General features: G+C 42.2%; 2 protein-coding genes and 1 non-coding gene across 10 annotated transcripts; all 3 read left to right on the top strand.

Moving 5' to 3' along the window:
- Positions 1 to 345: 345 nt before the first annotated feature.
- LOC110486423 (PRKCA-binding protein) lies at positions 346 to 8,597 on the top strand. 8 transcript variants are annotated; one of them, XM_021558021.3, is made up of 13 exons: positions 346 to 563; positions 1,285 to 1,350; positions 2,367 to 2,478; positions 2,705 to 2,833; positions 3,828 to 3,894; positions 4,522 to 4,611; positions 5,100 to 5,153; positions 5,248 to 5,310; positions 5,514 to 5,647; positions 5,833 to 5,925; positions 6,053 to 6,103; positions 6,223 to 6,367; positions 6,928 to 8,597. In XM_021558021.3, exons 2-13 carry the CDS (start codon positions 1,310 to 1,312, stop codon positions 7,182 to 7,184), a joined length of 1,236 nt encoding a protein of 411 aa, XP_021413696.3. In that variant the 5' UTR covers positions 346 to 563; positions 1,285 to 1,309; the 3' UTR covers positions 7,185 to 8,597. The 8 variants fall into 8 exon arrangements, with proteins under 8 accessions (XP_021413696.3, XP_021413697.3, XP_090052689.1 ...); XM_021558022.3 differs by having other exon boundaries at positions 367 to 563; positions 1,281 to 1,350; XM_090196563.1 differs by having other exon boundaries at positions 376 to 563; positions 6,053 to 6,107.
- A 3,363-nt stretch (positions 8,598 to 11,960) lies between these two features.
- On the top strand, positions 11,961 to 12,033 carry trnar-ccu (transfer RNA arginine (anticodon CCU)). The gene has a single exon. It is a non-coding gene; the product is annotated as a tRNA-Arg (tRNA).
- Positions 12,034 to 14,499: 2,466 nt separating this feature from the next.
- On the top strand, positions 14,500 to 18,664 carry plbd1a (phospholipase B domain containing 1a). Its single transcript, XM_021558019.3, has 11 exons — positions 14,500 to 14,778; positions 15,268 to 15,490; positions 15,573 to 15,656; positions 15,777 to 15,918; positions 16,021 to 16,161; positions 16,369 to 16,513; positions 16,748 to 16,948; positions 17,061 to 17,201; positions 17,313 to 17,498; positions 17,626 to 17,732; positions 17,820 to 18,664. Exons 1-11 carry the CDS (start codon positions 14,718 to 14,720, stop codon positions 17,994 to 17,996), a joined length of 1,608 nt encoding a protein of 535 aa, XP_021413694.2. The 5' UTR covers positions 14,500 to 14,717; the 3' UTR covers positions 17,997 to 18,664.
- The last annotated feature ends 127 nt before the right edge of the window (positions 18,665 to 18,791 follow it).

Genomic DNA, 18,791 nt, shown 5'->3' with positions numbered 1-18,791 from the left:
ACTCTTTGAATGGTCTTCCAAGTGCAAACACACAAAAACGCTATTGAAAATATTTTATAAAAGGCATCAGGTAGAATAAGAAGATGAATCCACAACTACAATTTTATACATATCTTAAATGACAGCGTTTTAATTAATTGTATGATATAATATTGAAATCCAGTCCAAAACAGTATGGTCCTTGCTATCTGGACTCCTTGGGATGTCCCTACCCCATTGAAGTAGAAATGTTAAATGGTTAAGGTTAGGTAAGGATTATGGTTAGTGGAACGTCCCAAGGTTCAGGATAGCGCTGTTTGCATGTTAGTGTTTAATTAATAAATAATAAATAAATACAAATCTCTATGGGGAAAAGGAATCACTGACAGTTTCCGCAAATTACCGGAAGTGACGAGGAAATGTAAACAGAATCCTCTTTTTGACTGATGAACAACCCGTGAAGTGGTCCGAAGGAATACAAAATAATCTAAAATAAAATGTACATTTAAAGAAACATTCCCCAGGGGCATGAGATAAACGTTTGTGTTAAGATAACAACGCGCATGTCATCAACTGTGTCGGAGGTAAATAGCTGGCCAGTGGCCACCTTCCTTTTTTTTTTTTTAAATCATGCTCATTTGCAATACACATACTGCTGACAGCTGCCAACATTAGGTAGCCTAGCTAGCAAGTAAGCTAACCATTATTTCGGGAGGTGGCTTGCTACGGTGCAGCGGTCCAAGGCACTGCATCGCTGTGCTAGAGGTGTCACTACAGACTCTGGTTCGATTCCAGGCTGTATCACAACCGGCCGCGATTGGGAGTCCCATCGGGCGGCACACAATTGGCCCAGCGTTGTTAGGGTTTGGCCGGGGTAGGCCGTCATTGTAAATAAGAACGTGTTCTTAACTGACTTGCTTGGCTAAATAAATGCCTAGCTAGGCTTGAACCAGTACCTACTTACGTTAGCTGGGCTTGAGGAGACGACGAACTCGTCATATTCATCGTCTACTAAAAGCCCAGGTACTGGTTCAAGCTAGGCTCAGCTATCTACCAGCTGTGTTGGCTTCATCATTAACTGACAGCAGCTAGCTAATTCCCATTTCTTGCCAGCAAATAAAGGAAAGTTTTCCAGTTATTTGTTGCCCACATATTTTGTTAGAGTTACTGTGTCAGCATTGGCAACCTAAACCAGTGATGGAATTTTGTGTTAGGTAACCAGTTAACTTTTTTAAATGTCTTTATAGACATAGCTACTGCTTGACTAAGATTAACCAATGCCATTCTTGTTTTCCTCCAAGCCAGATCATACAGGATAAACAGTCCTGGAATGTTCACAGACATGGACTATGAGTTGGAGGAGGACAAACTGTAAGTAAATATGTTAATACATGTTCTACATGTAAAAAAAAAAGTGATAACAGGTTTTTAGAAATGTTTGCAAATGTATATAAAAAAATCAGAAATACCTTATTTACATAAGTATTCAGACCCTTTGCCATGAGACTCAAAATTGAGCTCAAGTGCATCCTGTTTCCAGTCATCATCCTTGAGATGTGTTCCATGTTTTATGTTTTACACTCCACCAATCAGGCTTTTATGCTAGAGTGGCTTGACTGAAGTATTTCCTCCAGTAAAATGCACATGACAGTCCGCTTGGAGTTTGCCAAAAGGCACATAAAGGAATCTGACCATGAGAAACAAGATTCTCTAGTCTGATGAAACCAAGATTGAACTCTTTGGCCTGAATGCCAAGCATCACATCTGGGGGGAACCAGGCACCGCTCATCACCTGGCCAATACCATCCCTACGGTGAAGCATGGTGGTGGCAGCATCATGCTTTGCTTTCCCAGCCAGAGCCCGGACTTGAACCTGATCAAGCATCTCTTGAGGGAACTGAATTTAGCTGTGCAGCGACACTCTCCATCCAACCCGACAGAGCTTGAGAGGATCTGCAGAGAAGAATGGGAGAAACTCCCCAAATACAGGTGTGCCAAGCTTGTAGCGTCATACACAAGAAGACTTGAGGCTGTAATCGCTGCCAAAAGTGCTTCATCAAAGTACTGAGTAAAGGGTCTGAATACATATGTAAATGTAATATTTCCGGGGGGTTTTTATTATACATTTGCCAAAATTTCTAATAACCTGTTTTTGCTTTGCCATTATGGGGCTTGTGTGTAGATTGATGAAGGAAAACAATTATTTAATACATTTTAGAATAAGGCTGTAACGTAACAAAATGTGGAAAAAGTGAAGGGGTCTGAATACTTTCCAAATGCACTGTACATCTCATCTAAATGGCTTTGACAGCGCTTGCTTTCCCAAATCATATTGTAGACACTAGACAGACAATTTATTAAAAGGATCTCCAATTATTATTTAACAGGGGGATCCCTACAGTCCCTGGGACTATATCCCTGAAGAAGGATGCTCAGAACCTGATAGGGATCAGCATCGGGGGTGGGGCGCAGTACTGTCCCTGTCTTTACATTGTACAGGTATTATGTACCTCTATACTGTACCTCAGTCTTTAGAGCAGTAGTGTTTGGTTCAGTAGCTATGTATCCAGAGTGTTAACTAAATCAAAAACATTAGATTATAGATGCATTGTATAACCTATTATCTTGAACTTTCTTAAATCAGTTTGTTTTAAGGCTCTGAGCTCTTATGGCTTGGTTTTTGTCATTATTGGATATATTCTTTACATATAACTATCTCTGTCAGGTCTTTGACAACACCCCTGCTGCTCTGGAGGGGACTCTGGCGTCTGGTGACGAGATCACAGGAGTGAACGGCAAACATGTGAAGGGCAAGACAAAGGTGGAGGTGGCAAAGATGATTCAGGCTGTCCAGGTACAATAAGAGGGCTTGGAATCAGATTTTCAATCAATTTTGGTTTGATACTGCAAAAGACTACAAACCAGTTAGTGTATTTCCTGTTGTTATTTTTTTGTTAGCCACACAACCCAAACCATGTACCAACACTGACAAGACTAACAAGACTAACACTTACCAGTAGATAAAAATAGACAGTCCAAAGCCACAGTATTTAATTCTTGATTCAGTGTTTTTTATCAGTAAATGACCAGTCATTCTGAAAAGGTCACTATGAGATGTTAAATAATAGGGACACCTCAGATCGCTCAGCGGAGCTAGTGAGAACAGGACAATAACCAGGAGTTTGGGCCCCTCACATCACCAGTGTGGAGTGGCAATGCTGTTTCTAAATCTATTGTGACGACACAGGAAGCTATGCGAGTTTAATGATTACCCCACCATGGTCTGTGCTCAGGATTTGAGAGATGGGGAGAGATGCTCCACTGTCTGTATAAAGGATTAGTATGTGCCATTGTTGCCCTTAGGCTTCGCTGACTTTCATTTATTTGCATGCTATGCCCACTGAGTTGAAATTGTCACTGGTATTTATTGTTATTACTTGCAAACTTTGTGCAGTTTTATCAGTGGAGCTGTAATTCTTATGTTTCTACACTTGCAGAAGCACCTTTGTTTGGCTTAAATACTGCTATATTGTCCTTCATGATTTTCAGTTGAAATTAGTTGCAGACACACTTTGTACACATGGATTGTTTGGCAATACCTGGTTCACTATGACCTGCCTGTAACGCAAGTCCTCAGACTAACCAGGGGAGAAAACCAGTGTCAGCTTAGGTAGATCTATCAATACTGTTTTGCCTGGGCTAACCCCATAGGCTATATATTTTAGTTTGAGTAATATGACCCCTGGGGGATGTGTCTGTGGATTTGCATCATGGTTTTTATTATACTGGGGTGGTGTTTGAGTTACTGTCTTCCTTATCTCTTCCATGCATTCCTCTTGTCTTTGCAGGGAGAAGCAACGATCCACTACAACAAGCTGCAGGCTGACCCCAAACAGGGGAAGTCACTGGACATAGGTAACAGTCGCAGAACACATCTCTAAAATGTACAGGTCATTGACAAAATAAAGGAAACACCAACATAGTGTCTTAATAGAACGTTGGGCCGTCTCGAACCGCTAGAACAGATTCAATGCCCATTGGCATAGATTCTACAAGTGTCTGGATCTCTATTGGAGGGATGCGACACCATTCTTCCACAAGAAATTCTGTGTTTTGTTGATGGTGGTGGAAAACGCTGTCTCAGGCACCGCTCCAGAATCTCCCATAAGTGTTCAATGGGGTTGAGATCTGGTGACTGGCATGGCCGTAGCATATCGTGAAAGATCAGCAAATTGCGCAGTCTTCGTCACTGAAGCTCTTGTCAAACATCCCTCTTGCAAAGTCACTATGATCTCTTCTTTTAGCCATGGTAGCCAAAATACTGGGCAACTGGGCATTTTTATACATGACCCTAAGCATGACAGGATATTAATTCCACAACTGTGTGGAAGCACCTGCTTTCAACAGTACATTGTATCCCTCATTTACTCAAGTGTTTCCTTTATGTTGGCAGTTTCCTATATATGGGTAGTGTACCATTCTTACTCACCAGAAAGACGGATGCTACCATCATAGTATGTTTTTACATCTGGTGTGTTTTAGTGCTGAAGAAGGTGAAGCACCGCCTGGTGGAGAACATGAGCTCTGGTACAGCCGACGCTCTGGGGCTCAGCAGAGCCATACTCTGCAATGGTGAGACTGGGACAAAACACGCTGTCCATCCGTCTGGCCATGTTATAGATTTCTATTATTTCTGACTCTAATTTCCTCATTGCATACACCTTAAGCCAATTACAGTCAATTGAAGCCAATTTAGTTGGCATCGTCCCTAAGATACTGGCATACTCATTTCAGCATTTGATCTTGTAGAATTTACTTGTGTTTTCTGACTCACGTGTTTGACTAAAGCTGATAATCAGATACATTGACACGCAGTACCAAAATGAACAAATGGCGGGAGTCAACGCAATCACGCATTAGATGACTCATTCGGAGTACCATTTAAAAAATGTCACTTCTAACTTTTTTTCAGATACTATCTAGTATGCTAGTATGGGTATTCGGACACGGCCACTGCATAATCTCTGTACAATCTCATTATGACTGATATCATCTGGACCGGAGAGGGGCAATATGCTACTACTGTAAGTGTCCTCATACTAGGCCTGTTTCTTTTTCAGATGGTCTGGTGAAGAGACTGGAGGAGTTGGAGAAAACAGCAGAGCTGTACAAAGGTATTTTTTAAATGATTGTAATGTTATTATGTGTGACATTCTCCATACGTTCTCCCCTCTTCATGCACCACTGTCCTTGTTTGTTTCTTCACAGGCCTGATGGAGCACACGAAAAGACTGCTCAGAGCCTTCTTTGAACTCTCTCAGACACACAGAGGTGATTTACCACACCTTGAAACTACACAAACGTTATGTTAAACTACAGATCTAGACACAATATAACCATGTACTATGATCATACTCAAGCTCCCTCACACACTGAAAGTGAACAGGTTTGTATTTACAGTAATGTGTTGCATGCCATGAGACTGGCTGATGTTTGATTGTTCCACTCTCTCCCTCTGCCTGGACGACCCTCAGCGTTTGGGGATGTGTTCTCTGTGATCGGGGTACGGGAGCCTCAGGCTGCAGCCAGTGAGGCCTTTGTGAAGTTTGCTGAGGCCCATCGCAACATGGAGAAGTATGGTATCCAGCTGCTAAAGACCATCAAGCCTGTGAGTAGTATAAGAAATGAACAAACAGTCAAATCAATACACAAACCATTAACAGGATTCATATGCCAACACCCCAACAAGCTTGCGTTCACCCCTGCATATACCTAGATTAGATAACGTACATCCCCACACATATATAGGTGATTCAATTAATCATGTTCCTCTCTCTGTCTCCTGTTTTGTAGATGCTCCATGACCTGAACACCTACCTTCATAAGGCAATACCAGATACCAAGCTCACCATCCGCAAATACCTGGACGTCAAATTTGAGTACTTGGTGAGAGCAGACCCCTTATTCAAAATGTCAACATTGGTCAACTATAAACAGGGTCTAAACTGTACCGAAGTGTTTATTTCTAATGTGTTAGTCATTGGCGTAAAAGTTAATTCATTTTGTGTTCCAGTCTTACTGTCTGAAAGTGAAGGAGATGGACGATGAAGAGTACAGCTGCATTGTGGGTACCTTACCTTACTTCCTATGCCTGTAGTCCACACAGAAATACTGATATATCAATGAGTAACAAAGTGGATCTCTGTGATTTAGTTTTTCTTATATACCTGTGTGCTGCCTTAGGCGATGGGAGAGCCCATGTATCGCGTCGGCACCGGGAACTACGAGTACCGGCTTGTGCTGCGGTGTCGACAGGAGGCCCGTGCTCGGTTCGCCAAGATGAGAAAGGATGTGCTGGAGAAGATTGAGCTACTGGACCAGAAACATGGTTTGTTCTCTCTCTGTGTCTGTCTACCTAGGAGAATCATCCTCTCCATTAACGCTCTGTCCAGCTACCTGTAATAAGTGGACAGAGTATCTGTCCAAACAGTCTCTCTCCGTTTGCCCATTACTAATGGATATAAAAGCCTTCCCACCGGGCAAACACTGGGTATATCAACGTTGTTTCCACGTGGAAAACTGATTGGATTTGCAAAATCATCAACGCAAGGGAATATTGTATTATTTTTCACCCAACTTTTTATAAAAATTATTTTAGATTTGATGTTGTATTCAAGTTAGTTGAAACCTCAATCAAATGTAAATCAAAACTAGACGTTGAACTGACATCTGTGCCCAGCGGGTGAATCTTATCCAATGTATGATCAGTCCCTCTCTCCCTACTTCACGATATACTAATGTATCGGGCTGAGCGTTTCTCGGCACAGATGGCCTACTAATTGTAAACAACTCGTTCTTTGACCTCTGCACTGCTAGGAAATACCAGATATGTCTGGTATGGTATTAAGGTAGGGTGTGTGTTTACATCCTTCTCCCTTCCTGCTTCAGTCCAGGACATCGTGTTCCAGCTGCAGCGTTTTGTGTCAGGCATGTCGCGCTACTACGACGAGTGCTACGCCGTGCTGAAGGATGCTGACGTTTTCCCCATCGAGGTGGACCTCTCCCGCACAATGATCAACTACGGCAGCCAGTCACGCTCCTTCACAGAAGAGGAGGAGGAGGAGGGAGGAGGAAGTGAAGAACAGGATGGGGGTGCTGGCAAGCAGGCTGAGAACGGTGCTGAAAAACTGATTGATGATTATTGAGAGTTTATATGATTGTTTTCTGGAGCAAAATTCCACCTACGTCTATCAACTGCCACTCTGCATTTATTTAGCAATGATTAGTTAAATATGTGGAAATGGTCAGCAAAGTCATCACACTGGAAAATACTACTGTGAATTGCTGCTATTCAACTGTACTGGCACTAACTATTGCAACCTACTGTAACCAATACCATTTCTACAACTGACAGCCATCACTGTAACCAACTTTGTGGGGCTTGAATCGATTTCTCAACGGGTTTTTACTGGATCAGTTTATTTCAAATCCCTACCAAACACATCAGATTGGTAGATGATATTTCCCTAAAAAATGTTATATCGTTGCTAAATGAGTGCAGCATAGTATATTACAGAATGAATGGGCAAAGTGTATTTTGTAGGAGGTGCTGATGATTCAGTTTAGAGAAGTGTATATATGTTTGGGGGTCCTTCAGTCTCACGAGTCCATTCTCAACAAGTGGCTAGTCCTGGGTCTTGGTGAGATGACAGCGGTTAAATGCTGTTCCCGATAAAATGATGGAACAGTTTGGGGAGAGCACATGATTAAGAGAGATCATTAACCACGGCTGGCCACAGACCAAAATAGGACTCATTTTCCATTGACACAAGCCCTGATGTTACAAGTTTAACAGTCCCACTCAATATTTTGAATTCTATCTGCACAAAACCACATGACATTTGAATGGGGTAGTTGAACATAGTAGTGAGGTACAAATCACTTGTAAAGGATGAGTGTGTAATGGCAAGGTTTGGCCCAAACAGCATTTTAAACTGTATGAAGGAACCTCGGTCAAATTAAATTTTATAATTCCACAGTGTGTTTTTTTTTTTGTTACTTGTCTTTTTCTGTCATTGTTAAGGATTTCTCTGCCTCGCTGCTGCACCCGATGCTAGATTCTCAGCCCCACTACAGTATAATAATCATAAAACAAGTGCAGTAGAGGGCAGTGTTCTTTCAAACTGGAATGTATTTAATCAAAGGGACCTTTGACTTATGTTTTGATTTGTCAACTACTGAACTGTATTGATTTTGTGCTGAAGCTTTAATCTGGTTACATTGCTACTCTCACTCAGTTCCACAAAGTGAACCTTGAACATTATACCAATTTGATATGTGTAAATTGTGTTTTTATTTTGCTCTATGCTTCATGTATTATTCAAATACAGTATGTATCCATTGTGAAAACCATGGGCTCATAAGGCATTTACAATATAAGGAACATTGCTGGAGCTTCCAGAATGTCTTATTTTATTTAGATATTGAATATTTGTATTTCCTATGTGTGTTTTAATCTGGTGTTGAGCTCTTCTGTGTTTGTCTTTATGTTACATGTTGTGTAGGTAAAAGGATTCATTAATTATTCAGATTTAATTAAAGTTGTTTCTGCAAAAAAATATTTGGTAACCATTCTGTGTGTTAAGATACAAAAATATAACTGGATTGTTTAGATCACATGTTTATATGTGACCTTCTTCGCACGCTTTGAGGATAACACAGTGCCCCTGACGCAGCCCGCTACCAAGGACTGTGGGCTCTCCTCCGTGGCCGACGTGAGTAAAACATTTGCAGTGGCTTGTGAAAGTATTCACCCCCTTGGCATTTTTCCTATTTTGTTGCCTTACAACCTGGAATTAAATTTGATTTTGGGGGGGTTGTATCATTTTATTTACGCAACACGCCTACCACCTTGAAGATGCAAAATATTTTTTACTGTGAAACAAACAAGACAAAAAAACAGAACATTTGAGCATGCATAACTATTCACCCCCCCCCCCCCCCCCCCCAAAGTCAATACTTTGTAGAGACACCTTTTGCAGCAATTATAGCTGCAAGTTTCTTGGGGTAATTTTGCCAAGCTTATTTTAAATAAATAAAATAAGCTTGGCACATCTAGCCACTGGGACTTTTGCCCATTCTTCAAGGCAAAACTGCTCCAGCTCCTTCAAGTTGGATGGGTTCCGCTGGTGTACAGCAATCTTTAAGTCATACTACAGATTCTCAATTGGATTGACATCTGGTCTTTGACTCAGTCATTCAAGACATTTAAATGTTTCCCCTTAAACCACTCAAATGTTGCTTTAGCAGTATGCTTATGGTCATTGTCCTGCTGGAAGGTGAACCTCCATCCCAGTCTTAAATCTCTGGAAGACTGAAACAGGTTTCTCACAAGAATTTCCCTGTATTTAGCGCCATCCATCATTACTTCAATTCTGACTAGTTTCCCAGTCCCTGCCGATGAAAGACATCCCCACAGCATGATGCTGCCACCACCATGCTTCACTGTGGCGATGTTGTTCTCGGGGGTGATGAGAGGTGTTGGGTTTGCGCCAGACATAGTGTTTTCCTTGATGGCCAAAAAGCTACATTTTAGTCTAATCTGACCAGAGTACCTCCTTCCATATGTTTGGAGTCTCCCACATGCCTTTTGGCAAACACTGAACAGGGTTGCATATTTTTTTATTTAAGCAATGGCTTTTTTCTGGCCACTCTTCCATAAAGCCCAGCTCTGTGGAGTGTGCGGCTTAAAGTGGTCCTATGGACAGATGCTCCAATCTCCGCTGTGGAGCTTTGCAGCTCCTTCAGCGTTATCTTTGATCTCTTTGTTGCCTCTCTGATTAATGCCCTCCTTGCCTGGTCCATGAGTTTTGGTGAGCAGCCCTCTCTTTGCAGGTTTGTTGTGGTGCCATATTCTTTACATTTTTGAATAATGGATTTAATGGTGATCTGTGGAATGTTCAACCCTGATCTGTACTTCTCCACAACATTGTCCCTGACCTGTTTGGAGAGCTCTTTGCTCTTCATGGTGCCGCTTGCTTGGTGGTGCCGCTTGTTAAGTGGTGTTGCAGACTCTGGAGCCTTTCAGAACAGGTCTAAATATACTGAGATCATGTGACAGATCATGTGACACACAGGTGTACTTTATTTAACTAATTCTGGGACCTCTGAAGGTAATTGGTTGCACCAGATCTTATTTAGGGGCTTCATAGCAAAGGGGGTGAATACATATGCACATTTATTTTATTTTTTTTAAATATTTTTTTTTAAACAAGTTATTTTTTCCATTTCACTTCACCAATTTGGACTATTTTATGTATGTCGATTACATGAAATTCAAATAAAAATCTAGTTATAGTACAGGTTGTAATGCAAAAAAATAGGGAAAACGTCAAGGGGGAATACTTTTGCAAGTCACTGTAAACGTGTTAACCCTCGCAGGGCTGCCGGCCCAGACGGCATCCCTAACTGCATCCTCAGAGCTTGTGCAGACCAGCTGGCTGGTGTGTTTAAGGGCATATTCAATCTCCCTATCCCAGTCTGCTGTCCCCACATGCTTCAAGATGGCCACCATTGTACCTGTACCCAAGAAGGTAAAGGTAACTGAACTAAATGACTATCACACCGTAGCATTCACCTCTGTCATCATGAACTGCTTTGAGATATATCACCTCTACCTTACCTGCCACCCTAGACCCACTTCAATTTGCTTACCGCCCCAATAGATCTACACTGCCTTATCCCATCTGGACAAGGGGAATACCTATGTAAGAATGCTGTTTATTGACTACAGCTCAGCATTCAACACCATAGTACCCTCCAAGCTCATCATTAAGCTCGAGGCCCTGGGTCTGGACTTCCTGACGGGCCGCCCCCAGGTGGGGAAGGTAGGAAACATCACCTCCACTTCGCTGATCCTCAACACTGGGGCCCCAAAGGGTGAGGGCTCTGGGAGTGTGGTGCCTGGAAAACAACCTCTCACTCAACGTCAACAAAACAAAGGAGATGATCGTGGACTTCAGGAAACAGCAGAGGGAGCACCCCCTGTCTCCATCGACGGGACCGTAGTGGAGAAGGTGGAAAGCTTCAATTTCCTTGGTGTACACATCACTGACAAACTGAAATGGACCGCCCGCACAGACAGCGTGGTAAAGGCGGCACAACAGAGCCTCTTCAACCCCAGGATGCGAAAGAAATCTGGCTTGTCACCTAAAACCCTCACAACCACAAGGCTCTCCAGAGGGTGGTGCGGTCTGCCCAACGCATTACCGGGGGTAATATACCCGCCCTCCAGGACACCTACAGCACCCGATGTCACAGGAAGGCCAAAAAGAGCATCAAGGACATCAACTACCTGAGCCACTGCCTGTTCACCCTGCGATCATCCAGAAGGCGAGGTCAGTACAGGTGCATCAAAGCTGGGACCGAGAGACTGAAAAACAGCTCCTATATCAAGGCCAGACGATTGTTACATCACTAGCACACTAGAGGCTTATGCCTATAGGCATATACTAGAAATCACTGGCCACTAAGGAATGGAACACTAGTCACTTTAATAATGTTTACATGTCTGGTATTACTCATCTCATAATTACTGTAGACTATACTATTTTACAGTATTTTAGTCACTTAATAACGTCTGGCATTACTCATCTCATATGTATATACTGTTTTCTATTCTTCTATGGTATCTTAGTCACTTAATAATGTTTACTTATCTTGCATTACTCATTACTAATCTTATATGTATGTACGATATTCTATACTGTTCTACTGTATAGTCTTAATTCATTCCTACATAGATTTGTGTGTATTGGGTATATGTTATGTAATTTGTTAGATATTAGTTGTTAGATATTACTGCACTGTTGGAGCTAGAAGCACAAACATTTCGCAACACCTGCAATAACATCTACTTATCACGTGTCTGCACGTGTCACGCAAATTTAAAATGACACCTCCCCGCCAGTTGGTTCGCATGCGCCCCAGTGGCCTAATGGATAAGGCACTGGCCTCCTAAGCCAGGGATTGTGGGTTCGAGTCCCATCTGGGGTGGACTATCTTTTTGCGTCAAGTTTTCCTTTTCATTCATTGGAGTTCTTTTTAACATTTATTTCACCTTTATTTAACCAGGTAGGCCAGTTGAGAACAACTGCGACCTGGCCAAGATTTACAACTACGACCTGGCCAAGATAAAGCAAAACAGTGCGACAAAAACAACAACACAGAGTTACACATAAACAAACGTACAGTCAATAACACAATAATAAAGTTATGATTCGATCATTAATCGTATTCTGGATTATGTATTTGGTAACGTATGTACATATATTGTAATGACTTCGTAGAGTATACTTGTTTCACTTTGTAGGCTGATACAATGGGATCTTGCATCTGGTGAGAAATCCAAGACGGAGGGTAACCAATCGAGATAAATTCACGTGTGTGTCATGAACAACATTCCCGAGAGCAACAATAGTGGAATCGGCAAGTTCGTCTTTGAAATAAAAGTCCGTCATTGTAACGGATGCAAACGGATAAAAATACTGAAAACATGCCACAATTGGACTAGATAAATCTACACACAGATGGAATGTTGTTATATAAATTCAACAAAACAATTTTTTGTTCATTTGAAGAAGAAAAAAATAAATTGTGGATATATTTGAATTTAGAATTGCATTGAAGGCATAAATGCAGTTTATGCATTGTACAGCTATGGATTGTGCACCCAGACATGGGGAATCAGCCTACTCAGTGAAACTCACAGAACACAACTGGGAAGAGTTTACACACCAAAAATATACACAGTAGGCTGAATAGCGTGGTGAATTCCCACAGTCAAAGTCCAGCAATAAGAGCTAAGACGCTAATATTTGTGTAAACTCAACAAACAAAAAAATAAATATATATTTGTTGTTTTTATTGAACCTTTATTTAACTATAGTTGTGTTCTGTAAGTGTCACTGAGTAGGCTGATACCCCATTTCGTGGGTGCACCATCCATAGGTTAGGCTGAACAGAAGTGGTGGAAAAAGTACCCAATTGTCATACTTGAGTGAAAGTAAAGATACCTTAATAGAAAGTTACTCAAGTAAAAGTGAACGTCACCCAGTAAAATTCTACTTGAGTAAAAGTCTAAAAGTATTTGGTTCTAAATATACTTAAGTATCAAAAGTAAATGTAATTGCTCAAATATACTTATGTATCAAAAGTAAAAGTATAAAGTTGAGTCACTGATGTGGTCATCCTGTCTGGGTTGCCCCCCCCCTTGGGTTGTGCCGTGGCGGAGGTCTTTGTGGGCTATACTCAGCCTTGTCTCAGGATGGTAAGTTGGTGGTTGAAGATATCCCTCTAGTGGTGTGGGGGCTGTGCTTTGGCAAAGTGGGTGGGGTTATATCCTTCCTGTTTGGCCCTGTCCGGGGGTGTCCTCGGAGTGGGCCACAGTGTCTCCTGACCCCTCCTGTCTCAGCCTCCAGTATTTATGCTGCAGTAGTTTATGTGTCGGGGGGCTAGGGTCAGTTTGTTATATCTGGAGTACTTCTCCTGTCCTATTCGGTGTCCTGTGTGAATCTAAGTGTGCGTTCTCTAATTCTCTCCTTCTCTCTTTCTCTCTCTCGGAGGACCTGAGCCCTACATATGCCCTACATAGGCCATCCCACATATGCTCTCTCTAATTCTCTCTTTCTTTCTCTCTCTCGGAGGACCTGAGCCCTAGGACCATGCCCCAGGAATACCTGACATGATGACTCCTTGCTGGCCCCAGTCCACCTGACTGTGCTGCTGCTCCAGTTTCAACTATTCTGCCTTATTATTATTCGACCATGCTGGTCATTTATGAACATTTTAACATCTTGACCATGTTTTGTTATAATCTCCACCCGGCACAGCCAGAAGAGGACTGGCCACCCCACATAGCCTGGTTCCTCTCTAGGTTTCTTCCTAGGTTTTGGCCTTTCTAGGGAGTTTTTCCTAGCCACCGTGCTTCTACACCTGCATTGCTTGCTGTTTGGGGTTTTAGGCTGGGTTTCTGTACAGCACTTTGAGATATCAGCTGATGTACGAAGGGCTATATAAATAAATTTGATTTGATTTGATTTAATAAATCATTTGAAATTCCTTCTATTATGCAAAGCAGACAGCACCATTTTCTTGTTAAAAAAAATGTACGGATAGCCAGGGGCACACTCCAACACACATAATTTATAAATGATGCATTTGTGTTTAGTGAGTCTGCCAGATCAGAGAAAGTAGAGATGACCATGTGTTGTCTTCATAAGTGTGTGAATTGGACCATTTTCCTGTCCTGCTAAGCATTCAAAATGTAACTAGTACTTTTGGGTGTCAGGGAAAATGTATCGAGTAAAAAGTACATTATTATTGTCAAATTAACGAATAATTGTCTTTTGTTGAATTTATATAACAACATTCCACACTTTTTTAGGACGATCTAATCCAATTGTGGTATGATTCCACTATTTTGATCCGTTTGAATCAGTTTCAATAGCTAACTTTTATTTTGAAGGCAAATAACTGATTCCACTATTGTTGCCCATGCTAATGTTGTTCAAAACACGTTTGTGATAAATTCCCCACCGACTCCACCAATAAGGAAACTATAAACTTGAACCAGACTTTCAGTTCCCTACTGTTTTTATTTTGTGAATAGTGTGATTTATTCAGGTAACATTCATATCTGTAAATCACGCATTTAGGATCTGTATTTACTTCGAACAGAAATGAAGAGGCTGTGTCTTTTGTTTTTTTTCTATGTTGCTGCGACTGTCGCCAGTGCTGATGGTAGGTGATACATTGTAGCCGAAGTTATTTTGTGAACTGTACACACAGCGAATGCGCTAATCAAAACACAGTAAATTAATGTGATGGGTCACAATTGGTTTACCGACATAGAAGAAAGAGAACATGTGGGCTAGACAAAATAAGCTGACATCTCCGATAGTGAAACTAACAGTGAAACGTACAGGGTTGTACTGTGGTCGAGACCATTTTTCATATTAAATGCAGAACATAATCCATTTAAATCAACGATAAACCCAGGAAATTCCAAAGCTCACATCGTGTTTTTGTTCTGATTAATTTCATATTTTTTTGTAACTTTTTGGCTATACTACACAAATGGAGCTAGAAACATAAGCATTTTGCTGCACCTGCGATAACATCAGTAAATCTGTGTACACGACCAATACATTTTTATTTGATAATGTCAATAGGAAAAAATACTCTGTAATATTTCTGTTGAAAGTTGACGTGTAATTGGCTGCTTTACAGAGATGAAAGCAGCCACAGTGTACTGGGATGCTACACATAAGACTGTACAACTGAAAGAAGGAGTGATAGAAAAAGAGGGGGGTGCATATGGATACCTCAATGACAGCCTCTCTCAAACGGGCTGGAGTGTACTGGAGATCCGTGCAGGGTATGGGGAGACCCTTGAGCATGATGAGGTCACCTACTTCCTTGCAGGATACTTAGAGGGCTTCCTCACTGCACGGTAAGTGCCTTGGGCATTGTTGCATGTCAATTAAATTTCTGATCGACATTGTCATGTTTAATCTTATTTAGTTTTTCATCAGGCAAATGATTAGTCACTACGCCAACATGTATCCCCAGCTGATCAAGGACCCCAAAGTTTTAGGTCCAGTGGAGCGCTTTATGGTGTGAGTGGGTTTTTTTTATCCTCAGGAATGAAATCCAATAACCATAGTGAAAAGCCAGGTCAGATCCACATCCTGTCCTTTGAGGATTTTGAGATGTGCTCTGCTCTATGGCTCTATCAGGAAGCAGGACTCGTGGACCAGGGAGCAGGTGAAACTGAACAGGAGCTCTGATCCTCTGTGGCACCACACTGGCTTCATAGTTGCCCAGATGGACGGACTTCAGGCGGGGGTCGCACACTGGGCCAAGAAACAAGGCAAAGAGGTGCGCTGATATCTATAAATGGATCAATAGATTCATGGATCTTCATTCAGTGGCACAATGTGATCTCTAACCTCTTTCTGACTGGTGTCTCCCCCACTTTAGCCTTTGTCCCTATTTGCTGTCCAGTTCCTGAATGCGGTGGGAGATCTGCTGGACCTGATTCCAGCCCTGGTCCCTGGCACTGAGCCTCCTCTCGGACATTTCAAATTACCCGGAATGGGCCACTGCTCTGCCCTCATTAAGGTTAGAGGTTATTCTGCTCTTGCTATTGAGAGATTTATTCTGGACAGATCATTAGTGATATCAAATAGTGTGGATCTGTTATTGACTTATCTGTTATTGACTTATGTGTTATTGACTCTTGTGTAGAACTCAATATGGTTTTCCCTCTATTTTGTACAATCAATGTTTCTATTGCACTCAAAACCAGTCTCTCTCTCCCCCTTCTAGATGCTCCCTGGGTTTGAGAACCTGCTGTTTTCCCACTCTAGCTGGTATACATACGCTGCCACCATGCGCATCTACAAGCACTGGGACTTCCACCTCAGTGAGCCCCACACTGCCACGGGCAAGCTGTCCTTCAGCAGCTACCCAGGTAGGTACAGCAGCTACCCAGGTAGGTACAGCAGCGTATAATGGCCGCTGTGACGGTATAAACACTACTCGTGGCTGAAGATATACTTCAATATTTTGGAAGTGCTAGGTGTAGCCCCTCTACATTTTCATATAAATGTGTATATTTTTGATTCATGAAAACTGTCAATGTTGTTAACACGCTTCAGAATTCATCAGTACAGAAACAGATACTGTGAGATCACCCTCTACACAGGCTTCCTGGTGTCTCTGGATGACTTCTACCTCCTGGGCAGTGGCCTGATGATGACCCAGACCACCAACAACGTCTTCAACACGTCCCTCTTCTCCCAGGTCACGCCCCACAGCCTGCTGGCCTGGCAGAGGGTGCGTCTGGCCCACTCCCTGTCACACACTGGGGAGCAGTGGGCCAATACCTTCTCCAGATACAACTCTGGTGAGGGAGGTGGATGTCACATGACATCTTGTTCTGGTTTATCCCTCTGATAATGGTCTACAGTACAGAATGCATTTTTTTTCACACATTTCGTCTCTCCCTCTCTCTCTAGGCACCTATAACAACCAGTACATGATAGTGGACATGAGAAAAGTGACCCTGGGCCATAGTATAGAGGATGGGGCTCTGACAGTGGTGGAGCAGATTCCTGGCCTGGTAGAGTTCTCTGACCAAACTCAGACCCTGCGCAGGGGTAAGGAACACGGATTTAGTACTGCCAATAGATGCACATCTTAAGCATAAACTTAGCAGAGATCAAAATCCCTGGAGGAGATAGTAATTGAGCAAGATCTTCCTTTCCCAGGTTACTGGCCCTCGTATAACGTGCCTTTCCACCCAAAGATCTACACCCTGAGTGGCTATGGGAAGATGTGGGAGGAGTACGGGGATGACTTCTCCTATGACCTCTGCCCCCGGGCCAAGATATTTCGTCGGGACCAGGCTGAGGTTAAGGACCTAGACTCCCTCAAACACATCATGAGATACAACGGTGCGCCTACGTTCCATTTTCTTTTTACTCTGGTTAGCTTTTAGTTAGTTCCTATAGTTAATTTCCTCCCGACATTCTCTCAGCTCTCGCTTTGAGTAGCTGGTAACCGTGTTCCGCTCTTTTTCAGACTACAAAAATGACCCCTACTCCAAGGGTGACCCATGCAAGTCCATCTGTTGCCGTAATGACCTGAGGGAGAAAGACCCCAGCCCAGGAGGATGCTATGACACCAAGGCATAACTTTTACTAGCATTCATTCAGTTTGATCTTTAAATCTTTTAAGATCATGTAATTAACATCTCTCTCTGTCTCTCTCGTTAGGTGACTGATTTCCACATGGCGCAAGAGTTCAGAGCGGAGGCGGTGAACGGTCCCACGACGCAGGGTGACCTCCCTCCCTTCTCCTGGGAGGACTTCAATAGCACGGCTCACCAGGGTCTGCCAGACCACTACGACTTCCCCTTCATCAGCATGCAGCCTGTACTCTTCATGCCCTGAGAGGTTCCATAGGGGAGGAGGGAAAAGGTTGGAAGAGTTGCCTATGGGGTTAGGGTAATAGTGGAGGGAGGTTAATGCAGATAGTATTCAAGTCTATCATCTTTATTTAGTCCAATATAGTAAATCAGCCTCGGGGAGAAATGCTGCAATAATGATCAAGCTTCAAGGAATTCTTAATTTACGTGTGTTTTGTCAATAGCCTACCTACTTTTTTCTTCATGCACTCAGTTGACCTATGTCTTGTGACATTGACTAAGAGTTGCTGCTGTACTGCTGTCATTTAGACATATTTTGAAAGATGCTGAATCAATGTAGAAAAGGATTGACGCCTGGTTTGTTCGGTGCCAAATACTATGTTTTTAAATTCAGGTCAATGACCTAAACCTAGATTGAAATTCAGTACCCTTTGTATTATAATCAAATCCTGACCTTGAAACAAATTACAATCATGTTGTCATATGTTGAATTCACTATATGATAATATCAATGCTATTCTCAGGGCTCTTAATCTCATGTATGTTGCATGGCCTGCTGCTACGGTGGGGGTTTCTATTTTTATACATGGAAGAATATCTTTGAACTTTGTACTTGTTTGATGTCTTGGAAAGCTGCACTTCAGAAATGTATTTTCTATGATCATTGTTAATAAATTTGAACAGTGCCCATAACTTTCATATGTTTATTCATTTTTATGTGCACCCTCAGCTGAACACATCTTATCCAGTCAAATATGACTTTTTCTGGTTTAAGTTTGATATCTCTCTCTCTCTCTTTCTCTCTCTCTCTTGGGACACA

This window comes from Oncorhynchus mykiss, chromosome 13 (genome assembly GCF_057628025.1).
Source record: "Oncorhynchus mykiss isolate SJ-2025 chromosome 13, ASM5762802v1, whole genome shotgun sequence".
In the NCBI taxonomy this organism is placed as follows: domain Eukaryota; kingdom Metazoa; phylum Chordata; class Actinopteri; order Salmoniformes; family Salmonidae; genus Oncorhynchus; species Oncorhynchus mykiss.
The sequence above is the reverse complement of the archived record's forward strand: the minus strand, read 5'-3'. Positions and strand labels throughout refer to the sequence as shown.